General features: G+C 40.3%; 1 protein-coding gene across 3 annotated transcripts in view; it reads left to right on the top strand.

The window, feature by feature from the left end:
* PKHD1L1 (PKHD1 like 1) overlaps window positions 1-22575 on the top strand; it is a 186343-nt gene that overhangs the window by 92877 nt on the left and 70891 nt on the right. For all 3 annotated transcript variants that reach the window (XM_070802786.1, XM_070802788.1, XM_070802787.1), the window contains 5 exons: window positions 1087-1216; window positions 6115-6356; window positions 8196-8332; window positions 10829-11858; window positions 13574-13765. In XM_070802786.1, the coding sequence (XP_070658887.1) occupies window positions 1087-1216; window positions 6115-6356; window positions 8196-8332; window positions 10829-11858; window positions 13574-13765 (1731 nt within the window). The remainder of the gene's footprint in view (window positions 1-1086; window positions 1217-6114; window positions 6357-8195; window positions 8333-10828; window positions 11859-13573; window positions 13766-22575) is intronic.

Below are 22575 nucleotides of genomic sequence, written 5' to 3'. Positions count from 1 at the left end.
CTTTCTAACATACAACTATACATTTATAGTTGCATTTTTCTGTAACTATATTCTGGAAAATTATCAGCAAAGAAAAATTATTGTAATCCTGTTTGTGGTGTCAGGGTAGCATTGTTTAAAGGAAGTATGGTGTGAACCTTTTTATATGAAGTCTTCTCTATTGTAATGTGCGTGCGTGCTAAGTCACTCCAGTCGTGTCTGACTCTGTGTGATCCTATAGACTGTAGCCAACTGGGCTCCTCTGTCCATGGGATTCTCCAGGCAAGAATACTGGAGTAGGTTGCCATGCCGTCTTCCAGGGGATCTTCCCAACCCAGGAATTGAACCCACATCTCTTATGTCTCCTGCATTGGCAGGTGCGTTCTTTACCACTAGTGCCACCTGGGAAGCCCTCTCTATTGTAATAATCTACTTGTTTTATCAGTTTATAATATAGAAACACAATACCCAATTATGACCATATATGTCCTGCATTGGGCTAAATATCTACACTAATGAAATTTTCAGAAATTTACACATTTCATTTGTTTCCAGATTATCAATTTAAGCAACTCCTATCAACAAAGACAAGGTAATAGGCCTCTGCCCATGTTATCAATGTATGTCCCTGGTCATTTTATCAATGTATGCCTCTGGCCATTTTATCAAGAGTATTATACCATTCTGGAGAAGGAAATGGCTACCCGCTCTAGTGTTCTTGCCTGGGAAATCCCATGGACAGAGGAGCCTGGTGGGCTACAGTCCATGGGGTCGCAGAGAGGCGGACATAACTGAGGGACTAAACAGCAAAATGATGCCATTGATACTGAGTTTATATAAAGGAGATTGTTATCAATGAAATATATCATTGCCAGAAGGACTTTTACAAAATGTGTAGACCCATACATGTTATTAATGTGACTGTTACTTTTATAAAGCAAGCACTCTAAATGTTTTTTTTTTTTTTTTGAGAAAGGTATAAGATGGTAAGTTAAAATGAATCTTCTCAAAAGTTATTCAATCCAGGAGATTAAAATGCATAAAACTCTTAGTATTCCAGAAGACATACCTGAGGAAACTCTCAGTTGGTTTGTATGTTGGCTCCAGGCCTGCCTGTTCCTGTGATCTGGACTCGTTTGGCTCATACTGCAAAGGCAGGGGAATGGACTTTGATTTTACAAGAAGCAGTAACATGGAAACCAGGAGATAAGATTGTAATTGCAAGCACAGGACACAGGTATGATATCTTCTAGATCTGATAATTTTGATTTAGAATAGAAATGTGTAACTGTGTAAAAAAGGTAAGATTCAGGAGGTCCACAGCCATTTAATTTAAATTTGAAACCTCAAGTAAAGAAGCCTGGACAGCCAAATATTTATTTGCCAGATATTAACATTGAGTTGATCCCCCATGTGAGTTTTTATTGACTGAATTTACCATAAGAAAAAGTATAAATATATACTAATAAAAGATTTTAGTCGCTTTTCATGGTGCAGTTCCCACATAAGATTTCATTTGACAACAGCATTCTGCTATTAAAAGTTATTTGAAAACCTCTGAGTGATGTCCTGCAGAGTGCAGTAAGTCAGAAAGAGAAAAACAAATACCATATATTAATGTATGAACGTGGAATCTAGAAAGATGGTACAGATGATTTCTTTTTGCAGGGCAGGAATAGAGATGTAGACGTGGGAAATGGACATGTGGACAGAGTGGGGAAAGGAGGGTGTAACGAATTGGCAGAGTAGCACTGACATATATACACGACCACGTGTGGAATAGATGGGCTATGGGAAGCCGCTGTACAGCACAGGGGGTTCACCTCAGTGCTCTGTGATGACCTGATGACCGAGAGGCGTGGGATGGTCATTGGGGTGGGAGAGAGATTCAGAAAGAAGGGGATATGTGTATACTTATGGCTGATTCACATTGTACAGCAGAAATTAACACAACATTGAAAGCAATTACACTCCAATAAAAAAAAAAAAAGAAAACCTCTGAGTGAGAGCTGTAGCTGAGTACATCAATGCATGCAAAAATGTAAATGAGCTTCTTTGTTTGGGGTCACCAACGAGCACAGTTGAAAGCAGCTAGTTAAGTCTTTTTAATCTTACAGTCTTGGCAGTGGTTCCCATGGAGCAAAATTGTTAGTAATGATTGAATGATAGAGATGAAATTATAGTGTAAGTAATAATTAACATGACCTTTGATGTCTGACATTTTATCATGAAACTGCTTATGACCCTTAATTAATGTTTAATTATATAGTTTAGCAAATAAGAAATACAAGGAACAAAACTAATATAGCTACATCTCTTGATGTAGGAGCTTTATAGCAAAGAATATAGCAAGAGGAACTTTATTTTTGCTCTGTTCAAATTATGTGATAGCAAAATTGGATATAGTTATGTGGATCAGGGAACAAATAGTAATTTATGACAAGAAACAGCTAAGTTGTATTAAGGTCATGACTCAGTTTAGAATTAAAATTCAAGATGGCATTTTGATTTTGTCCCTTTCCAAGTTAAAAATAGACTTGCAGATGTTAGGAAGAGTTAAATATATACTTAGCTTTATAAGCACCCTCTTTTTTTTTTCCTCTGCCCTTGGGATGATATAATGACAAAATTAAAAAGCAGCAAAATGACAGGGCTTGCTTATAGAATAGGAAGTCCTCATAGCTTTTCTGGGTGAAAGAAAATTAAGTTTAGAATTTAGGGGGTCACAAAGAGTCAGACACGACTGAGTGACTGAACAACAAACCAAAGTTTTAATAAACAAGAATTTAGGAATTTCCCACCAAATCTAATTAGTTGTTCACTATTTCATTTGTAAATCCTATTTGAGAGTTTGCAAAGCAGGTGGTTAAGAATACTACTTCTAAAGTCAGTCGACCTAGGTCCAACCCCCAGCAATGCCCCTCTCTGTGCTTCACTAAAGTTGGAATGCTGTTAGTATGTATCTCAAAATTATTGTAAGGATTAAATGAGTTAGTATGTGTAAAACAGAGTGGAACTTGGCTCAAAGTTAGTGCTATATAAATGTTGGATATTATTACAAAGGAAGGAAATGTGCATTTAGGTGCACCTAACATATAAAATGGCACCCCACTCCAGTACTCTTGCCTGGAAAATCCCATGGACGGAGGAGCCTGGTAGGCTGCAGTCCATGGGGTCGCTAAGAGTCAGACATGACTGAGTGACTTCCCTTTCACTTTTCACTCTCATGCATTGGAGAAGGAAATGGCAACCCACTCCAGTGTTCTTGCCTGGAGAATCCCAGGGACGGGGGAGCCTGATGGGCTGCCGACTATGGGGTCGCACAGAGTTGGACACGACTGAAGCTACTTAACAGCAGCAGCAGCAGCAACATATAAAAATCCTTTTGAGAACTTCTTTTCTAAAAATATCATCTCTGTATCATCTGAATCCAAGAGAATTGGGAGAGGTTAGTCCAAATCACCTGAGGGATCTTATAATATTATTGATACACCCTATCTCAAATATCCTTAATCTCCACTTCCCCCTCCCACCTCCCCCTCTAATTCCTTCCTTGGGTCTTTGGGAATTATGTCTTTCCATCCACTTACCCTTTTGGGGAAAAAAACAGCTTTGGTCTCCTGTTTCTTCTAGCTTTTCTGTCTCTCCCCTCGCCACCTCCCTTTCTCTCTCTCAGTTATTCAATCACTTAAATACCATGCCCATTTCTTCTATTTCATTCTCACTCTCCATTTTTTTCCCCTTTAAGCCCTACAATCTAATTTTCATCTTCACAAAAATTTGCCTAGTGACCTGAATATCAGCTGTCTTCACTTCCTGCACATCACCAAGTTCTTTGGGTTCTGCCCTTGAAATGCCTCTTCCATCAGCTTTCCTTACTTTCAGTTGAATTTAGACTCCCAGTCCCTCATGCTGGAATATTCCATCATCTTATTTGGGTTCCGTTCCTCTACCTTCTTCCCTCAGGAATTTATTCTGCATTAATTTGTTCAGTCAGTCAAATCTATGATTGAGTTGTGACAGGTACTCAGCATACAGAATGATTCAGTGGTTGCCTTACCTAGAGGAGCAGACAGGTATGGGAGGACAGAGAAGTAAATGGGGGATAGGTCTGCAGTGTGGTAACTGTGAGTCCTCATGGGGCCTCGGGCAGCGCTTATGGGGAATCTAGAAGGGCTGGGAAAGTTGAGACAGGTGCCTTCCAATCTATTTAAGATGCAACATTGTTGTTTGACCTGGTAGTTAAAGGAGGAGAAAGATTTGCAAGGAAGAGAGGAATCAAAAAGCAGTGTCAGGAAGATACATTGAAAACTCCCCTAAAGGCACCTCTGTCAATTGCATCAGTCACACACTTTAGTAGATAAAACACAAAACCAACCATAGAAACACTTGTCTCTCTGAAGTTAGGGGCACTTCTGCTTGGTACCCACCTCCCAGTATTTAACTCTATGTCTAGAAAACAGGCTTGTTCTTGTTCAGTGGCTATGTAGTGTCTGACTCTTTGCAACCCAGTGAACTGTAGCCTACCTCTGTTCATAGAATTTCCTCTTTTCATGGAATTTGCCGGCAAGAATATTGGAGTGGGTTGCCATTTCCTCCTAGACACTCAATAAACATTTGTTGGAAGGATTCATACATGAATGTGTATATTATCAATTTGGCCAGTCCTTTTGTTGGAACTTGGGGTGTGTTGAAGGAATGGGTAGAAATAAGACCTCCTGAACTCAACCTCAGTCATTTCTTTACCCTGCTCTGAAACCTCCAGTAGACTCCCTCTGTAAGGTTTTTTCCAACCTCAGCACTATTGACGTTTTGGACAGGTTAATTCTTTGTTTATCACAGGAGGTTTGGGAACATCCTCAGCCATTGCCTACTAGTAGCAACACCAACACCACCACCACCACCACCACCACCAATACCAATACCAACAACACCACCAACACCACTCCCACCAACACCACCTCCACCAACACCACCACCACCAATAATAATACCACCACCAACAACACCACCTCCACCAACACCACCACCACCAACACCACCTCTACCAACACCACCACCATCAATACAAATACCACCACTAACACCAACACCACCACCACCATCACCACCAACACCAACACCACCTCAACCAACACCAACACCACTACCACCACCACCACCTCCACCAACACCACCATACCAACACCAACACCACCACCACCACCAATACCAACACCACCACCACCAATACCAATACCAATAACACCACCAACACCACTCCCACCAACACCACCTCCACCAACACCACCACCACCAATAACAATACCATCACCACCAACACCACCTCCACCAACACCACCAACACCAACACCACCTCTACCAACACCACCACCATCAATACCAATACCACCACTAACACCAACACCACCACCACCATCACCACCAACACCAACACCACCTCAACCAACACCAACACCAACACCACTACCACCACCACCACCTCCACCACCACCACCTCCACCAACACCACCACCACCAACACCACCTCTACCAACACCACCACCACCAATACCAATACCACCAACACCACCTCCACCAACACCAACATCACCAATACCAATACCACCAACACCACCTCCACCAACCCCACCTCCACCAACACCACCACCATCAATACCAATATCACCACCAACACACCACCACCAACACCACCTCCACCACCACCACCACCAACACCACCTCTACCAACACCACCACCACCAATACCAATACCACCACCAACAACAACACCACCACCAGTACCACCAATACCAACACCAACAGCACCTACACCAATACAACAGCCCCTGCTTTGCTGTGTTATAACAACCAAAAATGTGTCCAGGCATCGTCAAATGTCCCCAGGGGAATAAAATCATCCTTGGTTGAGAGCCACTGTGTGTGATCCTCAAAGTTGTAAAGGAGCTGTTCTTTTGAATACTTTAGAGAGAGTAAACTACCATCTTCAAATTCCTCTTCAGCATATTGTATGACATAAACATTTTTTTCCTATTTTACAGATGAAGTTTTCAAAATAGAATAAAACAAATATACCAAAGCAATACTGTGTTAATTTATATTAATTCTGACAGCTTGTGGTTAAAATTTTTACAGACACAGCCAACAAGAAAATGAAAAAAGGACCATTGCATCTGTATCTGTTGATGGCAGGAACATAACGCTCACTGATCCACTGAATTACACACACTTGGGGATCATTGTCACCCTCCCTGATGGAACTCTTTTTGAAGCAAGAGCAGAAATTGGAATTCTTACAAGAAATATTTTAATAAGAGGATCTAACAATGTGGAGTGGAATAACAAAATCCCAGCGTGTCCTGATGGATTTGACACAGGTAACTTTAGTAGCCTTAGTGTGTCAACTTTAATGTTTCCAGACATTGCAGAAATATTCCCTGTGGGCAAAATCAGCTCCTGTTCAGAACTAAGAGACTTGGTTATACACTGGCAATAAATAAGCCCCAAATTTTAGTGAGTTAAAATGGTAAAGGTTTATTTCTTATTTATACTACATGTGTCCAGTATGAGTCAACAGGGGGGCTCTGATCACTGTAATTTTCCAGTGTCTGGGTTGATGGAGGCTTCATCTCCACATGGGTTTCCATGGTCTCTGAGACAGGAGATCAGAAGGCCGGGAAGTTAAGCACCAGCAGTTACTTTGGTCCTAAAGGGACATGTGCTCTTCTACTCAGGTGTCAGTAGTTGGGACTGGTTCTATGGCTATCCTTAACCTACCATAGTTCTCATATATATAATATATATCTATATATATGGACTTCTCCAGTAGCTCAGCAGTAAAGAATCCACCTACTGTGCAGCAGCTGTGGAAAACAGAGGTTTCATCCCTGGGTTGGGAAGATTCCCTGGAGGAGGACATGGCAACCTACTCCAGTATTCTTGCCTGGAGAATCCCATGGATAGAGGAGCCTGGCAGGCTACAGTCCACAGCATTGCAAAGAGTTGGACACGACTGAAGCTACTTAGCATGTACACATGTATGTGTGTGTATACACATACACACACACACATGCATATGTGTGTATATATGTTTACATAAAACTATGTATAACTATATAAATGTGTATAGTTAGGAAGCACAGTGCATTTAAGTCTCTTTAAATATTTTATGTGATCACTACTACTGTTGATGGTTAGTTGCTAAGTCGTGTCCGACTCTTTGAGACCCTGTGGACTGCAGCCGGCTAGGGTCTCCTGTCCATGAATTCTCCAGGCAAGAATACCGGAGTGGGTTGCCGTTTCCTTCCCCAGGGGATTGAACCTGCATCTCCTGCATTGACAGGCAGATTCTTTACTGCTGAGCTGCCAGTGAAGCCCACTGCCATTACAATCCTATAAATAGTTGAATAATAACTGGTACACCTTAGGTATAGCCTTTTCTTCAGTGGGAAGCATAATACAAAGCTCAATGGATTCAATGTCAAGTGACCTGCATTCTGATTCCAGTTCATCTGCATCATCTCACTATGTCCATCATAAACCTAGATTCATCCTGATTATTTATATAAAGATATTTCCTGTTCTGCCAACCTACTATCATAAGAATTAAGTGAGATAATGCATGTTCTAATCTTGTACCAGTGTAAGATTGTATCAACTATGTTAATCCCAAATGTTGCGGAAAATAAATTCAGAGATAATAAAGCAAAATACCTTTATCAGCATTCATTCAGCCATTCAAACATTTATCTAGTATCTTTGAAAGATACTAAAGTGAGTACTTTTGGGCTTCTCTGGTAGCTCAGACAGTAAAGAATCTGCCTGCAATACGGGAGACCTGGGTTCAGTCCCTGGTTTGAGAAGATCCCCTGGAGAGGGTATGGCAACCCACTCCAGTATTCTTGCCTGGAGACTCCCCTATGGACTGAAGAGCCTGGCAGGCTATAGTCCATGGGGTTGCAAAGAGTAAGATACAAGTGAGAGACTAAGCACAGCACAGCAAAGTACTTTAGGGAATGCAGAGGTGAACAAGACAAGGCTCTTACCTTCCTCACTGTGCAGAGGAAAAGATAACATGAATGCAAGCAATTATGTTCTAGGATAAGATTAAAATTATATGTAAATAAAAAGATATAACTAGGTGTGAAAAGCAGTCTTTATATGAGAGGATTTTGACATGGTTTTCCTTTATTGTATCTTAAAAATTATTTTTAAAGGTGAATTTGCTACACAGACATGTCTCCAAGGAAAGTTTGGAGAAGAAATAGGAAGTGACCAGTTTGGAGGCTGCATTATGCTTCATGCTCCTATAGCTGGTGCTAACATGGTAACTGGAAGGATAGAATATGTAGAGGTAAGAGACACTATTATTAGCGGCTTGTCCAAAGTTGTCTATACAATGAGTATGTATTGAGCACCTGCTTTTTGCCAGATGCTGCTTATAATGATGTTTGGTAGAGGAGACAGATAAATAAACAGACAGTGTCAATACATCTATTGTTATTCATGTATGTCATCATGCCAAAATTTTGTTTCTCTGCTTTTCTTATACCCACCCCATGTCAAATTCATTAACAAGTTCTATCCCAAAATAGTGTATCCTGAATCCACTATTTTTCCAGCACTCCACCTGGTTCCGAACCCAAACCACTGTCACCTCTCACCTGGACTACTATGCTTTTCTCCTAATTGGTCTTCCTGCTTCCACCTTTTTTGCAGCGTAATCTCCACACCACAGCCAAAGTTCAGCTTTTTTATTTTTAATTTATTTTATTGGCGAATAATTGCTTTGCAATCTTGTGTTGGTTTCTGCCATACGTCCCCATGAATCAGCCACAGGTATACATATGTCCCCTCCCTCCTGAACCCTCCTCCCATTTCCCTAGAGCCTATTATCCAGCGTGAAGTAAGTCAGAAAGAGAAAATAACATATGTTAGCGCACGTGTATGGAATCTAGAAAGACGGTCCTGACGAACTTGTTTGCAGGGGAGCAGTGGAGACACAGACGTAGAGAAGAGACTTGTGGACAAAGTTCAGGCCTTAAAGTGTGAAGCAGATCTTGCCACACTGTGTTCGAAACTCTTCAGGAGCTTCACAATACACTTAAAATGTCCAAGCTCTTCCCAGAGGAGCCACATCATCTGACCCACTCTGGCCTCTTGCTGTCTTGTGTGAACCATCCTTGGCGCCCGCCATGCTGGCCACATAGGCCTCCCTGTGTATGTGACTACGTCAGGCACGTTCCTAGCTCGGTTCTTTGCACACGCTCTTCATCTTCCTTACAATGCTTCTTTCCCAGGTACTTCTGTGTTCACACTCATTTCAGTCAAATCTCTCCTCAAGTGTATCTCCTCAGAGAGGCCGTGCCTCACCACCTTTATTTGAAAGAGCTGCCAAATTCCTATTTTTCTTTATTAACTCATAACTCCAGTTATTTTGGTTGTATTTTTTAATTTCTTCTTCTAGAACATAAGCAATCCTTCTAGTTTTCTACTGATTGCTCTGTAGCTGGAGCAGTGCTTGGCACAAACCAGATTCTTAATTGCCTATACATTGAATAAACACATAAATAAAAGAATAAATATACCCAAGATATCAGGAGCTCTTCTGTATCTTTAGTCTATATAATCTGGGTTTAGCACAGTTTTTATCAAGTATTCAATAAAAGGAAGGAGGATGCGAAGGAAGGAAGGATAGTAAAATCCATAAATTTGTTAAATTGGGAACATCCAACTGTAGTAAGGGTAGCAAAGTCAATGGCTACATTTGGTAAAATTCTCCTCCTCCTAGGTTATATTACACACGTGTAACTTCTGGATATGGACTAAGTCACGTTACCAGGGTTGACCTGTATAGTAAATATTAGTAATAGTTAATTTTTATTTTTATATGAAGAATGAAAATAAATGGATGACGTAACATTTTATTTCCAAACCTCATAAGATTATATTACACAGATACACACACATACACACACACAGAGGTGTCTTCTGTCTTAGATTATTAGATCGTTTTGGTTGTTCAGTCACTAAGTCGTGTCTGACTCTGCGACTCCGTGGACTGCAGCATGCCAGGCTCTCCTGTCCATCACTATCTCCTGGAATTTGCTCAGATTCATGTCCATTGAGTTGGTGATGCTGTATAATTATTTGATCCTCTGCTGCCCACTTCTCCTTTTGCCTCCCATCTTTCCCAGCATCAGGGTTTTTTCCAATGAGTTGGCCCTTTGCATTAGGTGGATTGTAGACCTTTGAAAGTATAGCAGAGTGGTTAGTAAGAGCGCCAACTCTCTAATCAGACCAGTGGGTTTAAGTGGAGCTTTGTGACTATGAAATAGATACTCAGCATTCAACATTTCACTTTCTTCATCTATAAAATGAAGCTTCTGATGAGTGGCTACTTCCTAGGATTGTAGTAAAGAGTGTGATCATGCATATGACATTTAGCACAATATCTGGCACTTAATAAATATTCAATAAATATTTCTTATAATTAAGTAAGGATTAAAAGGAGGAGAAAAAGAAGTATTTTAAGAGGTTGTGTTTTGCTCAACACCACAGTTTCATATCAGAGTAAGGTGAAAAGTGGAAGAGTTGAAGATGACTTTTGTTCATTCATTCATTTGATAAAAAGCATGAGCACACATGGGCTGTTATATTCATATATTGAATAAAACAAGGTGGGTTGGGGGTCAAAGAACATTTTAAAATGATAAACAGGAATAATATGGGAGAGATCAATGCATTAATAATAATTAATGTGAAAGTGGATATTATTTTGAAACAAGAAAGTATGAGCCAGCAAACTCTATGTGTATCACTGAATAGCTGTAATTTCTGGGCTTGACAGATATTCCATGCTGGTCAGGCATTCCGGTTGGGACGATATCCAATACATTGGCACCTTCTTGGAGATTTACAGTTTAAATCTTACGTAAAAGGCTGTGCAATTCACCAGACCTATAACAGGGCTATTACTATCCATAACACACATCACCTTCTGGTCGAGAGGAATATTATATATGATATCAGGGGAGGAGCATTTTTTATAGAAGATGGCATTGAACATGGCAATATCCTGCAATATAACTTGGCAGTATTTGTACATCAGAGTACTAGTCTTCTGAATGACGATGTGACTCCAGCTGCATTTTGGGTAACCAATCCAAACAACACCATACGACACAACGCGGCTGCTGGTGGCACTCACTTTGGCTTTTGGTACCGAATGAACAACCACCCTGATGGGCCGTCCTATGACCGAAACATTTGCCAAAAAAGAGTCCCTCTTGGAGAATTCTTTAACAACACTGTTCATTCTCAAGGTTGGTTTGGATTGTGGATCTTTGAAGAATATTTCCCCATGCAGACAGGATCGTGTACTTCTTCGGTGCCAATGCCTGCAGTATTTCATTCACTGACAACTTGGAATTGTCAAAAAGGAGCCGAATGGGTCAACGGAGGTGCCCTTCAGTTCCATAACTTTGTGATGGTAAATAATTACGAGGCTGGAATTGAAACAAAGAGGATCCTGGCTCCTTACGTTGGAGGATGGGGTGAAACCAATGGAGCAATGATTAAAAATGCCAAAATAGTTGGTCATCTTGATGAACTGGGGATGGGGTCTGCATTTTGCACGACAAAAGGCCTGGTTCTCCCGTTTAGTGAAGGATTGACTGTTTCTTCCGTACACTTCATGAACTTTGACCGTCCTGGATGTGCAGCTTTGGGAGTGACGTCCATCACAGGCGTTTGTAACCACAGATGTGGAGGGTGGAGTGCAAAATTCGCTGGCATCCAGTATTCTCACACGCCGAACAAGGCTGGCTTTCGATGGGAACATGAAGTGGTACTGATTGATGTTGATGGTTCGCTTACAGGTAAGGTGATGTTTTCATTTCTGATAAAATATTTTGGAACTACATTTTTCACTTAACACGAACTTAAATTGTCATAGCATATTCAGGTGAATCACAGATCTTACCTGGTACCAAACTTTCCTGATGACCTAAAGATATAGGTCAGCACTAGTCATAGATGACACATCCTTTTCTGGAGAAGTCCCAACCTATCACATTCAGCCTCCATGTGTGTCCTTTTTTTTCCTGCATTTGCACTTTGGTTTTGAGTTAATAGCAAATTTTAAACAATATTTATGGAATTAGGGATCACAAAAGAAAGCCATGTCAGTCTGAAAATGTCATTATCTCTTATTCAGTTAATTACATGACTACCCAAATTCTCCAGCCAGTCAGGCCTATAGACGTATAAATTCCAGGTTTATTTACATAAGCAATGTGGACAGACTGGATACATCCTGTTCAAGTACCTTAGAGGGAAGTAGTAAGTCCCAGGCCTACTGTTAGCCTTTTTCTTTCCAATCTAAATTCTGAATTTGGAATTGGTTCAAAGAATATGTGAACTTTAGTACAAAATTCAACATTCTTTGTAGGTTAAATTTTTCTACCATCTGAAGTTCAGATCTTTCTGTAAATATGATTCCTAGAATTTAGCATTTTTATAAAATTTTAATGATAACGACTTGGCTTCCCTGGTGCCTCAGTGGTAAAGAGTCTGCCTACCAGTGCAGGAGACACAAGTTCGATCCCTGAGTTGGGAAGACCCCCTGAAGAAGGAAATGGCAACCCATTCCAGTATTCTTGCCTGGGAAATCCCATGGACAGAGGAGCCTGGAGGGCTACAGTCCATGCGGTGGCAAGAGTTGGACATGACTTAGTGACTAAACAACAATAACAATTTGGCTAAATAAGATAGGAAGGATGTGTATGTATGTATGATTCTGCATAATACCTTATAAAAGAGGAACAACTGACAAGTAAACCTACAGATACCAACAAATGTTTTTGAAAGCCTTGGAAAGAAGGTTCATCTCAATAGTCAAATAGACTGAATACTCACCTATAATTGTTGATTTGTTTCCTATTCTAATTGTGGCTTTAAGAAGGAGAACATTTGGATAATTCCAATATAGAGAGCTTTATTGATGTTTATTCCTTAATTCAGCTTAGATTCTTCTTTTTTTTTTTAATATTTATGTGTTAGGCTGTGCCAGGTCTTAGTTGTAACATGCAGGATATTTAGTTGGGGCATATGAACTCTTAGTTGTGGCATTTGGTGATCTAGTTCCCTGATCAGGGATCAAACCTGCACCCCCTGCTTTGGGAGCATGGAGTCCTAGGCACTGGACCTCCAGGGATGTCCCTCAGCATGGATTCTTAATGTTTGTTGACAGACTCTCGGTTGAGAGCCCAGGCTTTATGGTCAGACAGCCTGGATTTAAATCCTTCCTTGTGTCCTTGACCAAGTCACCTATTCCCCATCCCATCCCCTACTTTGTCTCTCATGGGTTCTTCAGATCCCATATTTCTGCTATGTTCATGATAAGCTCCCTGAGCAAAGAGTCCATTGTAAAGCCTTTTAAGGAGGGCCCCTTACTCCATGACAAAAAAAGAAAAAATGAACCAAGACTTCTAGATTGTATTGGTGGCACTCTGGATCATAGTAAGCATATGCTGTGGACAGTTTGGCTTTTCAGTTTTCTGACATGAAACGTGCTGTTGCGTCCATCTCCTAGGTCACAAAGGACACACCGTCATTCCACACAGCCCTCTGCTGGACCCTTCTCACTGCACTCAAGAAGCCGAGTGGAGCACAGGGTTCCCCGGGTCTGTCTGTGACACCTCGGTCAGCTTCCACCGGATAGCATTCAACAAGCCGTCTCCAGTGTCCCTGCTCGAAAAGGATGTGGTTCTCTCAGACTCTTTTGGTAAGTGGAATGTAATCAGGTGACCCACTCAGTTAAATGTTTTCCATCAATTTCATCACCTTTCTGAGTTGTCACTCACTATTTAGAACACTGAAAAAAGAATAATATTGATATCAGTCATAAGCCAGGCAGGAAACTAATAACACACCCCGAAACGACTTATGAGGACTATTGAGTAAATGTGTGGACGAGCATGACATTCTGCTGATTAAGGCACCCTAATATCATGGGCTCCCCTGGTAAAGAATCTGCCTGTAATGCAGGAGGCCTGGGTTTGATCCCTGGGTCAGGAAGATCCCCTGGAGGATACTCCAGTATTCTTGCCTGGAGAATCCCATGGACAGAGGAGCCTGGCAGACTACAGTCCATGGGGTCACAGTGAGTCAGACACAACTGAGGGACTAAGCAGTGTGCAACCATAGCCAATACTGTGACAGAGAGCAGGATAGTTGGCATAGCTTTTGGATTAAGACAGTGAAAATACATCGTTTCTTCCCCTGAAAGCAAATTATTTTGATTATCTTTGCTGATTGATGTAGGATGGGGGTGCATCTGCTAGGTCCCTGGCTGCACCCCAGGTGCCAGAGGCTGTTGATTTACTGAGTCGTTTGAGTAAAGATACTATATGTGGAACACCACATGTGCTTGACATTGTTGCCTGATGAGATTGCATTAATTTACCATCATTATTCATGATCCATCTGGCATTTGCACCAGCCAGACAAGCAAGTTAAATGGAGATTGGTAGGAATCCTGATCATCACATCTCTCAGATTTTTTGTTGTGGCATTATTTTCTATATTTTCCCCCCTCGAGGGTTTAGAATTGCTTTTAATTTGTTATCTTGATAAGGGGGTGACAGGGGGAAGTATGGTTCCTGAAGTGTTCACTCAGTCCTTCCTACCTGATTTTCCTTCCCTCCATTGGGAACTCTTCCAGTTACTAAATATGTCTATTTTCATCATGTCTGACCTGGCCTGACTGGACTAGCTCTTATCTCTATATCATTCCCTCCATCCCTTTATACACACATCCATCATCTGTTTGAATTATTGGTTAAAATGTGTGTGTTCTCAGTTGCTCAGTTGTGTTCAACTCTTTGTGACCCATGAACTGCAGCCCACCAAGCTCCTCTGTCCACAGGGTTTTCCAGGCAAGAATACTAGAGTGGGTGGCCATTTCCTCCTCCAGGGGATCTTCCCAACCCAGGGATTGAATCCACATCACTTTCATCTCCTGCATTGGCAGGTGGATTCTTTACCACTTAGCCAGCTGGAAGCTGCATTAGTTAAAACATCTATAATTAATCCAGTCTCCTATACACTGTTCTGATAGACTGCAGATTTTGGAAAATAGGAAAAGCATTGGTGCATCAAAGATTTGCCAGACATGATTCTCAAATATAGTTTTCCACATTTTCTGCATAAATCTAAATGATACAGCTTCTTGATGATAGTGTTTCCAAATTTCCATGTTTAATGATATTTACAAGGTAGAAACTTGCAATTTGAAACTAAAATTATGTATCTCAATATAAGCCAAATGAATTTTGAAAACATGTAGCATGATTATACCAGTAATACTATAGCTGCTAAAATTATAGCTATGTCAAATCCATCAGGACATGCTAGGGTTTTGTTACTTCACCCCATATTATCAGATCCTCTTGGTAGGATATTTCTTGTGAGCATTTCAACTTCTGCTCTTTCTCCAAACAGAGTTCTATATCTATTCCCACTATACTTTTTGGAACTGAGGAATTACCATAAGATGACCCAGTGGCCTCAATGGACCAGCCATGAGATGAGCAAAGACTCATTCTATGGCCTGGCCTTTGTAAGCTGCCACTCCAGCTGGTTGACTGTGGCGGCATTTAGTCCTCGAGGGTTTATATCAGTTCAGATCCAGAAACTAACAATTATTGGAAGATTTGGTTAGTTTGCTCTCCCTAGTAGGCAGTAGCCCCATAAATGGCTACATTTCTCTCACTCGGTGTTAGGTGTTTTTAGTCTGTGAATTGGCTTGGATCTAGGAAATAGATGAGAAGTAGCAAGTGTCCATTTGGGTAACTTGAGTTAAATCCATGCCCCTGAGGGGAGGAGCCAAGATGGCGGAGGAGTAGGACGGGGAGAACACTTTCTCCCCCACAAATTCATCAAAAGAGCATTTAAACGTCGAGTAAATTCCACAAAACAACTTCTGAATGCCGGCAGAGGACATCAGGCACCCAGAAAAGCAACCCAACTCTTCGAAAGGAGGTAGGAGAAAATATTAAAAACAAAAAAAAAGAGACAAAAGAGGGAGGGACGGAGTTCCGTCCCGGGAAGGGAATCTTAAAAAGAGAGAAGTTTCCAAACATCAGGAAACCTTCTCACTGCCGAATCTGTGCCGAGCTTTGGAAGCACAGAGGGCAACATAACAGGGAGAAAAAATAAATAAACAATTTAAAACTCGCAGATTGCGAGCCCTACAGTAACTCCCCCAGCAGAGAAGCAGCGCAGACGCCTGCATCCACCATTAGCAAACCGGGGCTGGGCAGGGAGGCGCGGCGAGGGCTGCATCGCTGAGAGTAAGAATCTGGCCTGAATACCCTGAGCGCTATCTGAGCGAAATAATTTGGGCTAGCAAACCAGACTGTGGGATACCTACCACGCGAAAAGCCAGCCCTAACCTAAGACCGCCAGGCCCGCGCACGGAACAAAGGACTGAACAGAGATAGCAGGCTGCAGACCTTCCCCCTCCGGTGACAGACAGCCAGAGCCGGAAGGGGGCAATCGCAGCCCCAGAGAGACTTTATCTATAAAATTGTAAGCAGGCTTCTTTGCTAACTAAAACTTCTTGGGGGTCTGGACGGTCAACATCTGCCTGAGAAGGTGCGCCGGTTTTACATCCAGATAACCGAGTGGCGGGGAGGCGATAAGTCGCAGCATTGGCGCTCGCCTGGGAAGAGCAAATTGGCGCTCGGACCTGGGAAGAGCACAAAACGCAGGCCCAACTGAGTCTGCGCCTCTGAGGACTACCCGAGTGCCTGAACCTGAGCGGCTTGGACCTGGGAGGTGCATGCAGCCCAGGGCCAGCCTCGGATTGTTCCCGGCGGAACAACCTAGAGTCCGAGCAGTGTGGACAGGGAGGCTACACGCGCCGTGAGCAGGGGCAGACCCAGGGTGGCTGAGGCACTGCGAGCCCACGCCAGTGTTATTTGTTTGCAGCATCCCTCCCTCCCCCCCTACAGCGCGACTGAACAAGTAAGCCTAAAAAAAAAAAAAAAAAAAAAAAAAGTGTCCTCCACCGTGCCCTTTGAGTCAGGGCGGAAACCAGATACTGAAGAGACTAGCAAACAGAAGAAGATATAACAGAGGGAAACGCCTTGGAAGCTACAGGCAATAGATCAAAACCCTGTGGTTACTACGGACTACATAGGAAGGGGCCTATAGATCTTGAGAAATATAAATCTGACCAAGGAACTAGCCAAAAATGAACTGAACCCACAACACCCAAAAAAAAAAAAAAAAAAAAAAAAACAAAAAAGTCCTAGATATATTTTTATTATTTTTACGATCATTCTTTCTTTTTTTTTTAATTAAAAAAAAAAAAAATTTAAGTCCTCTATTGTTCCTTTAATTTTCACTTTTATAACCTATTACTTTGCAAAAAAAAAAAAAAAAAAAAAAAAAACCCTATTTTTTTTCTTCTTCAGCAAACTTCATATATATATATTTTATAATTTTTTGACCTTGTTTTTTTTGTTTGTTTGTTTTTGTTTTTTTCTTCTTTTCTTTAACATTGTATTTTTGAAATCCCAAACTCTACTCTAGATTTTTAATTTTCGCTTTTTGGTATATGTTATCAATTTTGTACCTATAGTTTTTTTTTATATAATTTCTGTGACTTTTTTTTTTTTTTTTTTTCTTCTTCTCTGTTTCTTTCTCTTCTTCTTTTATATAACATTGTATATCTGAAATTCCAAACTTTACTCTAGATTTTTAATTTATGCTTTTTGGTATTTGATATCAATTTTGTACCTGTATTTTCTTTATAATTTTTGTGACATTGTTCGTATTTGTTTGTTTGTTTTCTCTCTTTATTTTTCTTCTTCTTTTTTTTTTTTTTTTTTTTAACATTGTATTTTTGAAATTCCAAACTCTACTCTAGATTTTTAATTTTTGCTTTCTGGTATTAGTTATCAATTTTGTACCTGTACTTTCTTTATAATTTTCGCGACCTTGTTTGTTTTTGTTTGTTCGTTTTTTCTCTCTTTCTTTTCCTTCTTCTTTTCTTTAACATCGTATTTTTGAAGTTCCAAACTCTACTCTAGATTTTTAATTTTCGCTTTCTGGTATTAGTTATCAATTTTGTACCTGTACTTTCTTTATAATTTTCGCGACCTTGTTTGTTTTCGTTTGTTCGTTCTTTCTCTCTTTCTTTTCCTTCTTCTTTTCTTTAACATCGTATTTTTGAAATTCCAAACTCTACTCTAGATTTTTAATTTTTGCTTTTATGTATTTGTTACCAACTTTGTACCTTTAAGGACCCAATCTTCAGGACCCATTTTTCACTAGGGAGTGAGATTACTGGCTTGACTGCTCTCTCTCCCTTTGGACCCTCCTTTTTCTCCACCAGGTCGCCTGTGTCTCCTCCCTAACCCCTCTCTACTCTACCCAACTCTGTGAATTTCTGTGTGTTCCAGACGGTGGAGAACACTTAGGGAACTGATTACTGGCTGGATCTGTCTCCCTCCTTTTCATTCCCCCCTTTTATCCTTCTGGCCACCTCTGTTACCTTCCTCCTTCTTCTCTTCTCTGTATAACCCCGTGAACATCTCTGAGTGGTCCAGTTGTGGAGTGCACATAAGGAAGTGACTACTGGCTAGCCCACTCTCTCCACTATTGATTCACCTCATCTCATTTGGGTCACCTCTAACTCCCTCCTCCCTCTTCTCTTCTCCATGTAACCCTGTGAACCTCTCTGAGTGACCCTTACTGTAGAGAAACTTATCATCTTTAATGTAGATGTTTTATCAATGGTGCTGTATAGAAGGAGAAGTTTTGAAACTACTGTAAAAATAAGACCGATAATCGGAAGCAGGAGACTTAAGTCCAAACCCTGACTCCAGGGAACTCCTGACTCCAAGGAACATTCATTCACAGGAGCTCATCAAATGCCTCCATACCGACACTGAAACCAAGCACCACACAAGGGCCAATAAGTTCCAGGGCAAGACATACCAAGCAAATTCTCCAGCAACAAAGGAACACAGCCCTGAGCTTCAAGATACAGGCTGCCCAAAGTCACCCCAAAACTATAGACATCTCATAACTCATTACTGGACATTTCATTGCACTCCAGAGAGAAGAAATACAGCTCCACCCACCAGAACACCGACACAAGCTTCCCTAACCAGGAAACCTTGACAAGCCACCTGTACAAACCCACACACAGCGAGGAAAAGCCACAATAAAGAGAACTCCACAAACTGCCAGAATACAGAAAGGACACCCCAAACTCAGCAATTTAAACAAGATGAAGAGACAGAGGAATACTCAGCAGATAAAGGAACAGGATAAATGCCCACCAAACCAAACAAAAGAGGAAGAGATAGGGAATCTACCTGATAAAGAATTCCGAATAATGATAGTGAAATTGATCCAAAATCTTGAAACTAAAATGGAATCACAGATAAATAGCCTGGAGACAAGGCTTGAGAAGATGCAAGAAAGGTTTAACAAGGACCTAGAAGAAATAAAAAAGAGTCAATATATAATGAATAATGCAATAAGTGAAATTAAAAACACTCTGGAGGCAACAAATAGTAGAATAACAGAGGCAGAAGACAGGATTAGTGAATTAGAAGATAGAATGGTAGAAATAAATGAATCAGAGAGGATAAAAGAAAAACGAATTAAAAGAAATGAGGACAATCTCAGAGACCTCCAGGACAATATTAAACGCTACAACATTCGAATCATAGGGGTTCCAGAAGAAGAAGACAAAAAGAAAGACCATGAGAAAATACTTGAGGAGATAATAGTGGAAAACTTCCCTAAAATGGGGAAGGAAATAATCACCCAAGTCCAAGAAACCCAGAGAGTACCAAACAGGATAAACCCAAGGCGAAACACCCCAAGACACATATTAATCAAATTAACAAAGATCAAACACAAAGAACAAATATTAAAAGCAGCAAGGGAAAAACAACAAATAACACACAAGGGAATTCCCATAAGGATAACAGCTGATCTTTCAATAGAAACTCTTCAAGCCAGGAGGGAATGGCAAGACATACTTAAAATGATGAAAGAAAATAACCTACAGCCCAGATTATTGTACCCAGCAAGGATGTCATTCAAGTATGAAGGAGAAATCAAAAGCTTTTCAGACAAGCAAAAGCTGAGAGAATTCTGCACCACCAAACCAGCTCTCCAACAAATACTAAAGGATATTCTCTAGACAGGAAACACAAAAACGGTGTATAAACTCGAACCCAAAACAATAAAGTAAATGGCAACGGGAACATACTTATCAGTAATTACCTTAAACGTAAATGGGTTGAATGCCCCAACCAAAAGACAAAGACTGGCTGAATGGATACAAAAACAAGACCCCTACATATGTTGTCTACAAGAGACCCACCTCAAAACAGGGGACACATACAGACTGAAAGTGAAGGGCTGGAAAAAGACTTTCCATGCAAATAGGGACCAAAAGAAAGCAGGAGTAGCAATACTCATATCAGATAAAATAGACTTTAAAACAAAGGCTGTGAAAAGAGACAAAGAAGGTCACTACATAATGATCAAAGGATCAATCCAAGAAGAAGATATAACAATTATAAATATATATGCACCCAACACGGGAGCACCACAGTACGTAAGACAACTGCTAACAAGTATGAAAGGAGAAATTAACAATAACACAATAATAGTGGGAGACCTTAATACCCCACTTACACCTATGGATAGATCAACTAAACAGAAAATTAATAAGGAAACACAAACTTTAAACGATACAATAGACCAGTTAGACCTAATTGATATCTATAGGTCATTTCATCCCAAAACAATGAATTTCACCTTTTTCTCAAGCGCACATGGAACCTTCTCCAGGATAGATCACATCCTGGGCCATAAAGCTAGCCTTGGTAAATTCAAAAAGATAGAAATCACTCCAAGCATTTTTTCTGACCACAATGCAGTAAGATTAGATCTCAATTACAGGAGAAAAACTATTAAAAATTCCAACATATGGAGGCTGAACAACACGCTGCTGAATAACCAACAAATCACAGAAGAAATCAAAAAAGAAATCAAAATTTGCATAGAAACGAATGAAAATGAAAACACAACAACCCAAAACCTGTGGGACACGGTAAAAGCAGTCCTAAGGGGAAAGTTCATAGCAATACAGGCACACCTCAAGAAACAAGAAAAAAGTCAAATAAATAACCTAACTCTACACCTAAAGCAACTAGAAAAGGAAGAAATGAAGAACCCCAGGGTTAGTAGAAGGAAAGAAATCTTAAAAATTAGAGCAGAAATAAATGCAAAAGAAACAAAAGAGACCATAGCAAAAATCAACAAAACCAAAAGCTGGTTCTTTGAAAGGATAAATAAAATTGACAAACCATTAGCCAGACTCATCAAGAAACAAAGGGAGAAAAATCAAATCAACAAAATTAGAAACGAAAATGGAGAGATCACAACAGACAACACAGAAATACAAAGGATCATAAGAGACTACTATCAACAATTATATGCCAATAAAATGGACAACGTAGAAGAAATGGACAAATTCTTAGAAAAGTACAACTTTCCAAAACTGGACCAGGAAGAAATAGAAAATCTTAACAGACCCATCACAAGCATGGAAATTGAAACTGTAATCAAAAATCTTCCAGCAAACAAAAGCCCCGGTCCAGACGGCTTCACAGCTGAATTCTACCAAAAATTTAGAGAAGAGCTAACACCTATCCTGCTCAAACTCTTCCAGAAAATTGCAGAGGAAGGTAAACTTCCAAACTCATTCTATGAGGCCACCATCACCCTAATACCAAAACCTGACAAAGATGCCACAAAAAAAGAAAACTACAGGCCAATATCACTGATGAACATAGATGCAAAAATCCTTAACAAAATTCTAGCAATCAGAATCCAACAACACATTAAAAAGATCATACACCATGATCAAGTGGGCTTTATCCCAGGGATGCAAGGATTCTGCAATATCCGCAAATCAGTCAATGTAATACACCACATTAACAAACTGAAAAATAAAAACCATATGATTATCTCAATAGATGCAGAGAAAGCCTTTGACAAAATTCAACATCCATTTATGATAAAAACTCTCCAGAAAGCAGGAATAGAAGGAACATACCTCAACATAATAAAAGCTATATATGACAAACCCACTGCAAACATTATCCTCAATGGTGAAAAATTGAAAGCATTTCCTCTAAAGTCAGGAACAAGACAAGGGTGCCCACTTTCACCATTACTATTCAACATAGTTTTGGAAGTTTTGGCCACAGCAATCAGAGCAGAAAAAGAAATCAAAGGAATCCAAATTGGAAAAGAAGAAGTAAAACTCTCACTATTTGCAGATGACATGATCCTCTACATAGAAAACCCTAAAGAGTCCACCAGAAAATTACTAGAAATAATCAATGACTACAGTAAAGTTGCAGGATATAAAATCAACACACAGAAATCCCTTGCATTCCTATACACTAATAATGAGAAAACAGAAAGAGAAATTAAGGAAACAATTCCATTCACCATTGCAACGGAAAGAATAAAATACTTAGGAATATA

This window comes from Bos indicus, chromosome 14 (genome assembly GCF_029378745.1).
Source record: "Bos indicus isolate NIAB-ARS_2022 breed Sahiwal x Tharparkar chromosome 14, NIAB-ARS_B.indTharparkar_mat_pri_1.0, whole genome shotgun sequence".
In the NCBI taxonomy this organism is placed as follows: Eukaryota; Metazoa; Chordata; class Mammalia; order Artiodactyla; family Bovidae; genus Bos; species Bos indicus.
The sequence above is the reverse complement of the archived record's forward strand: the minus strand, read 5'-3'. Positions and strand labels throughout refer to the sequence as shown.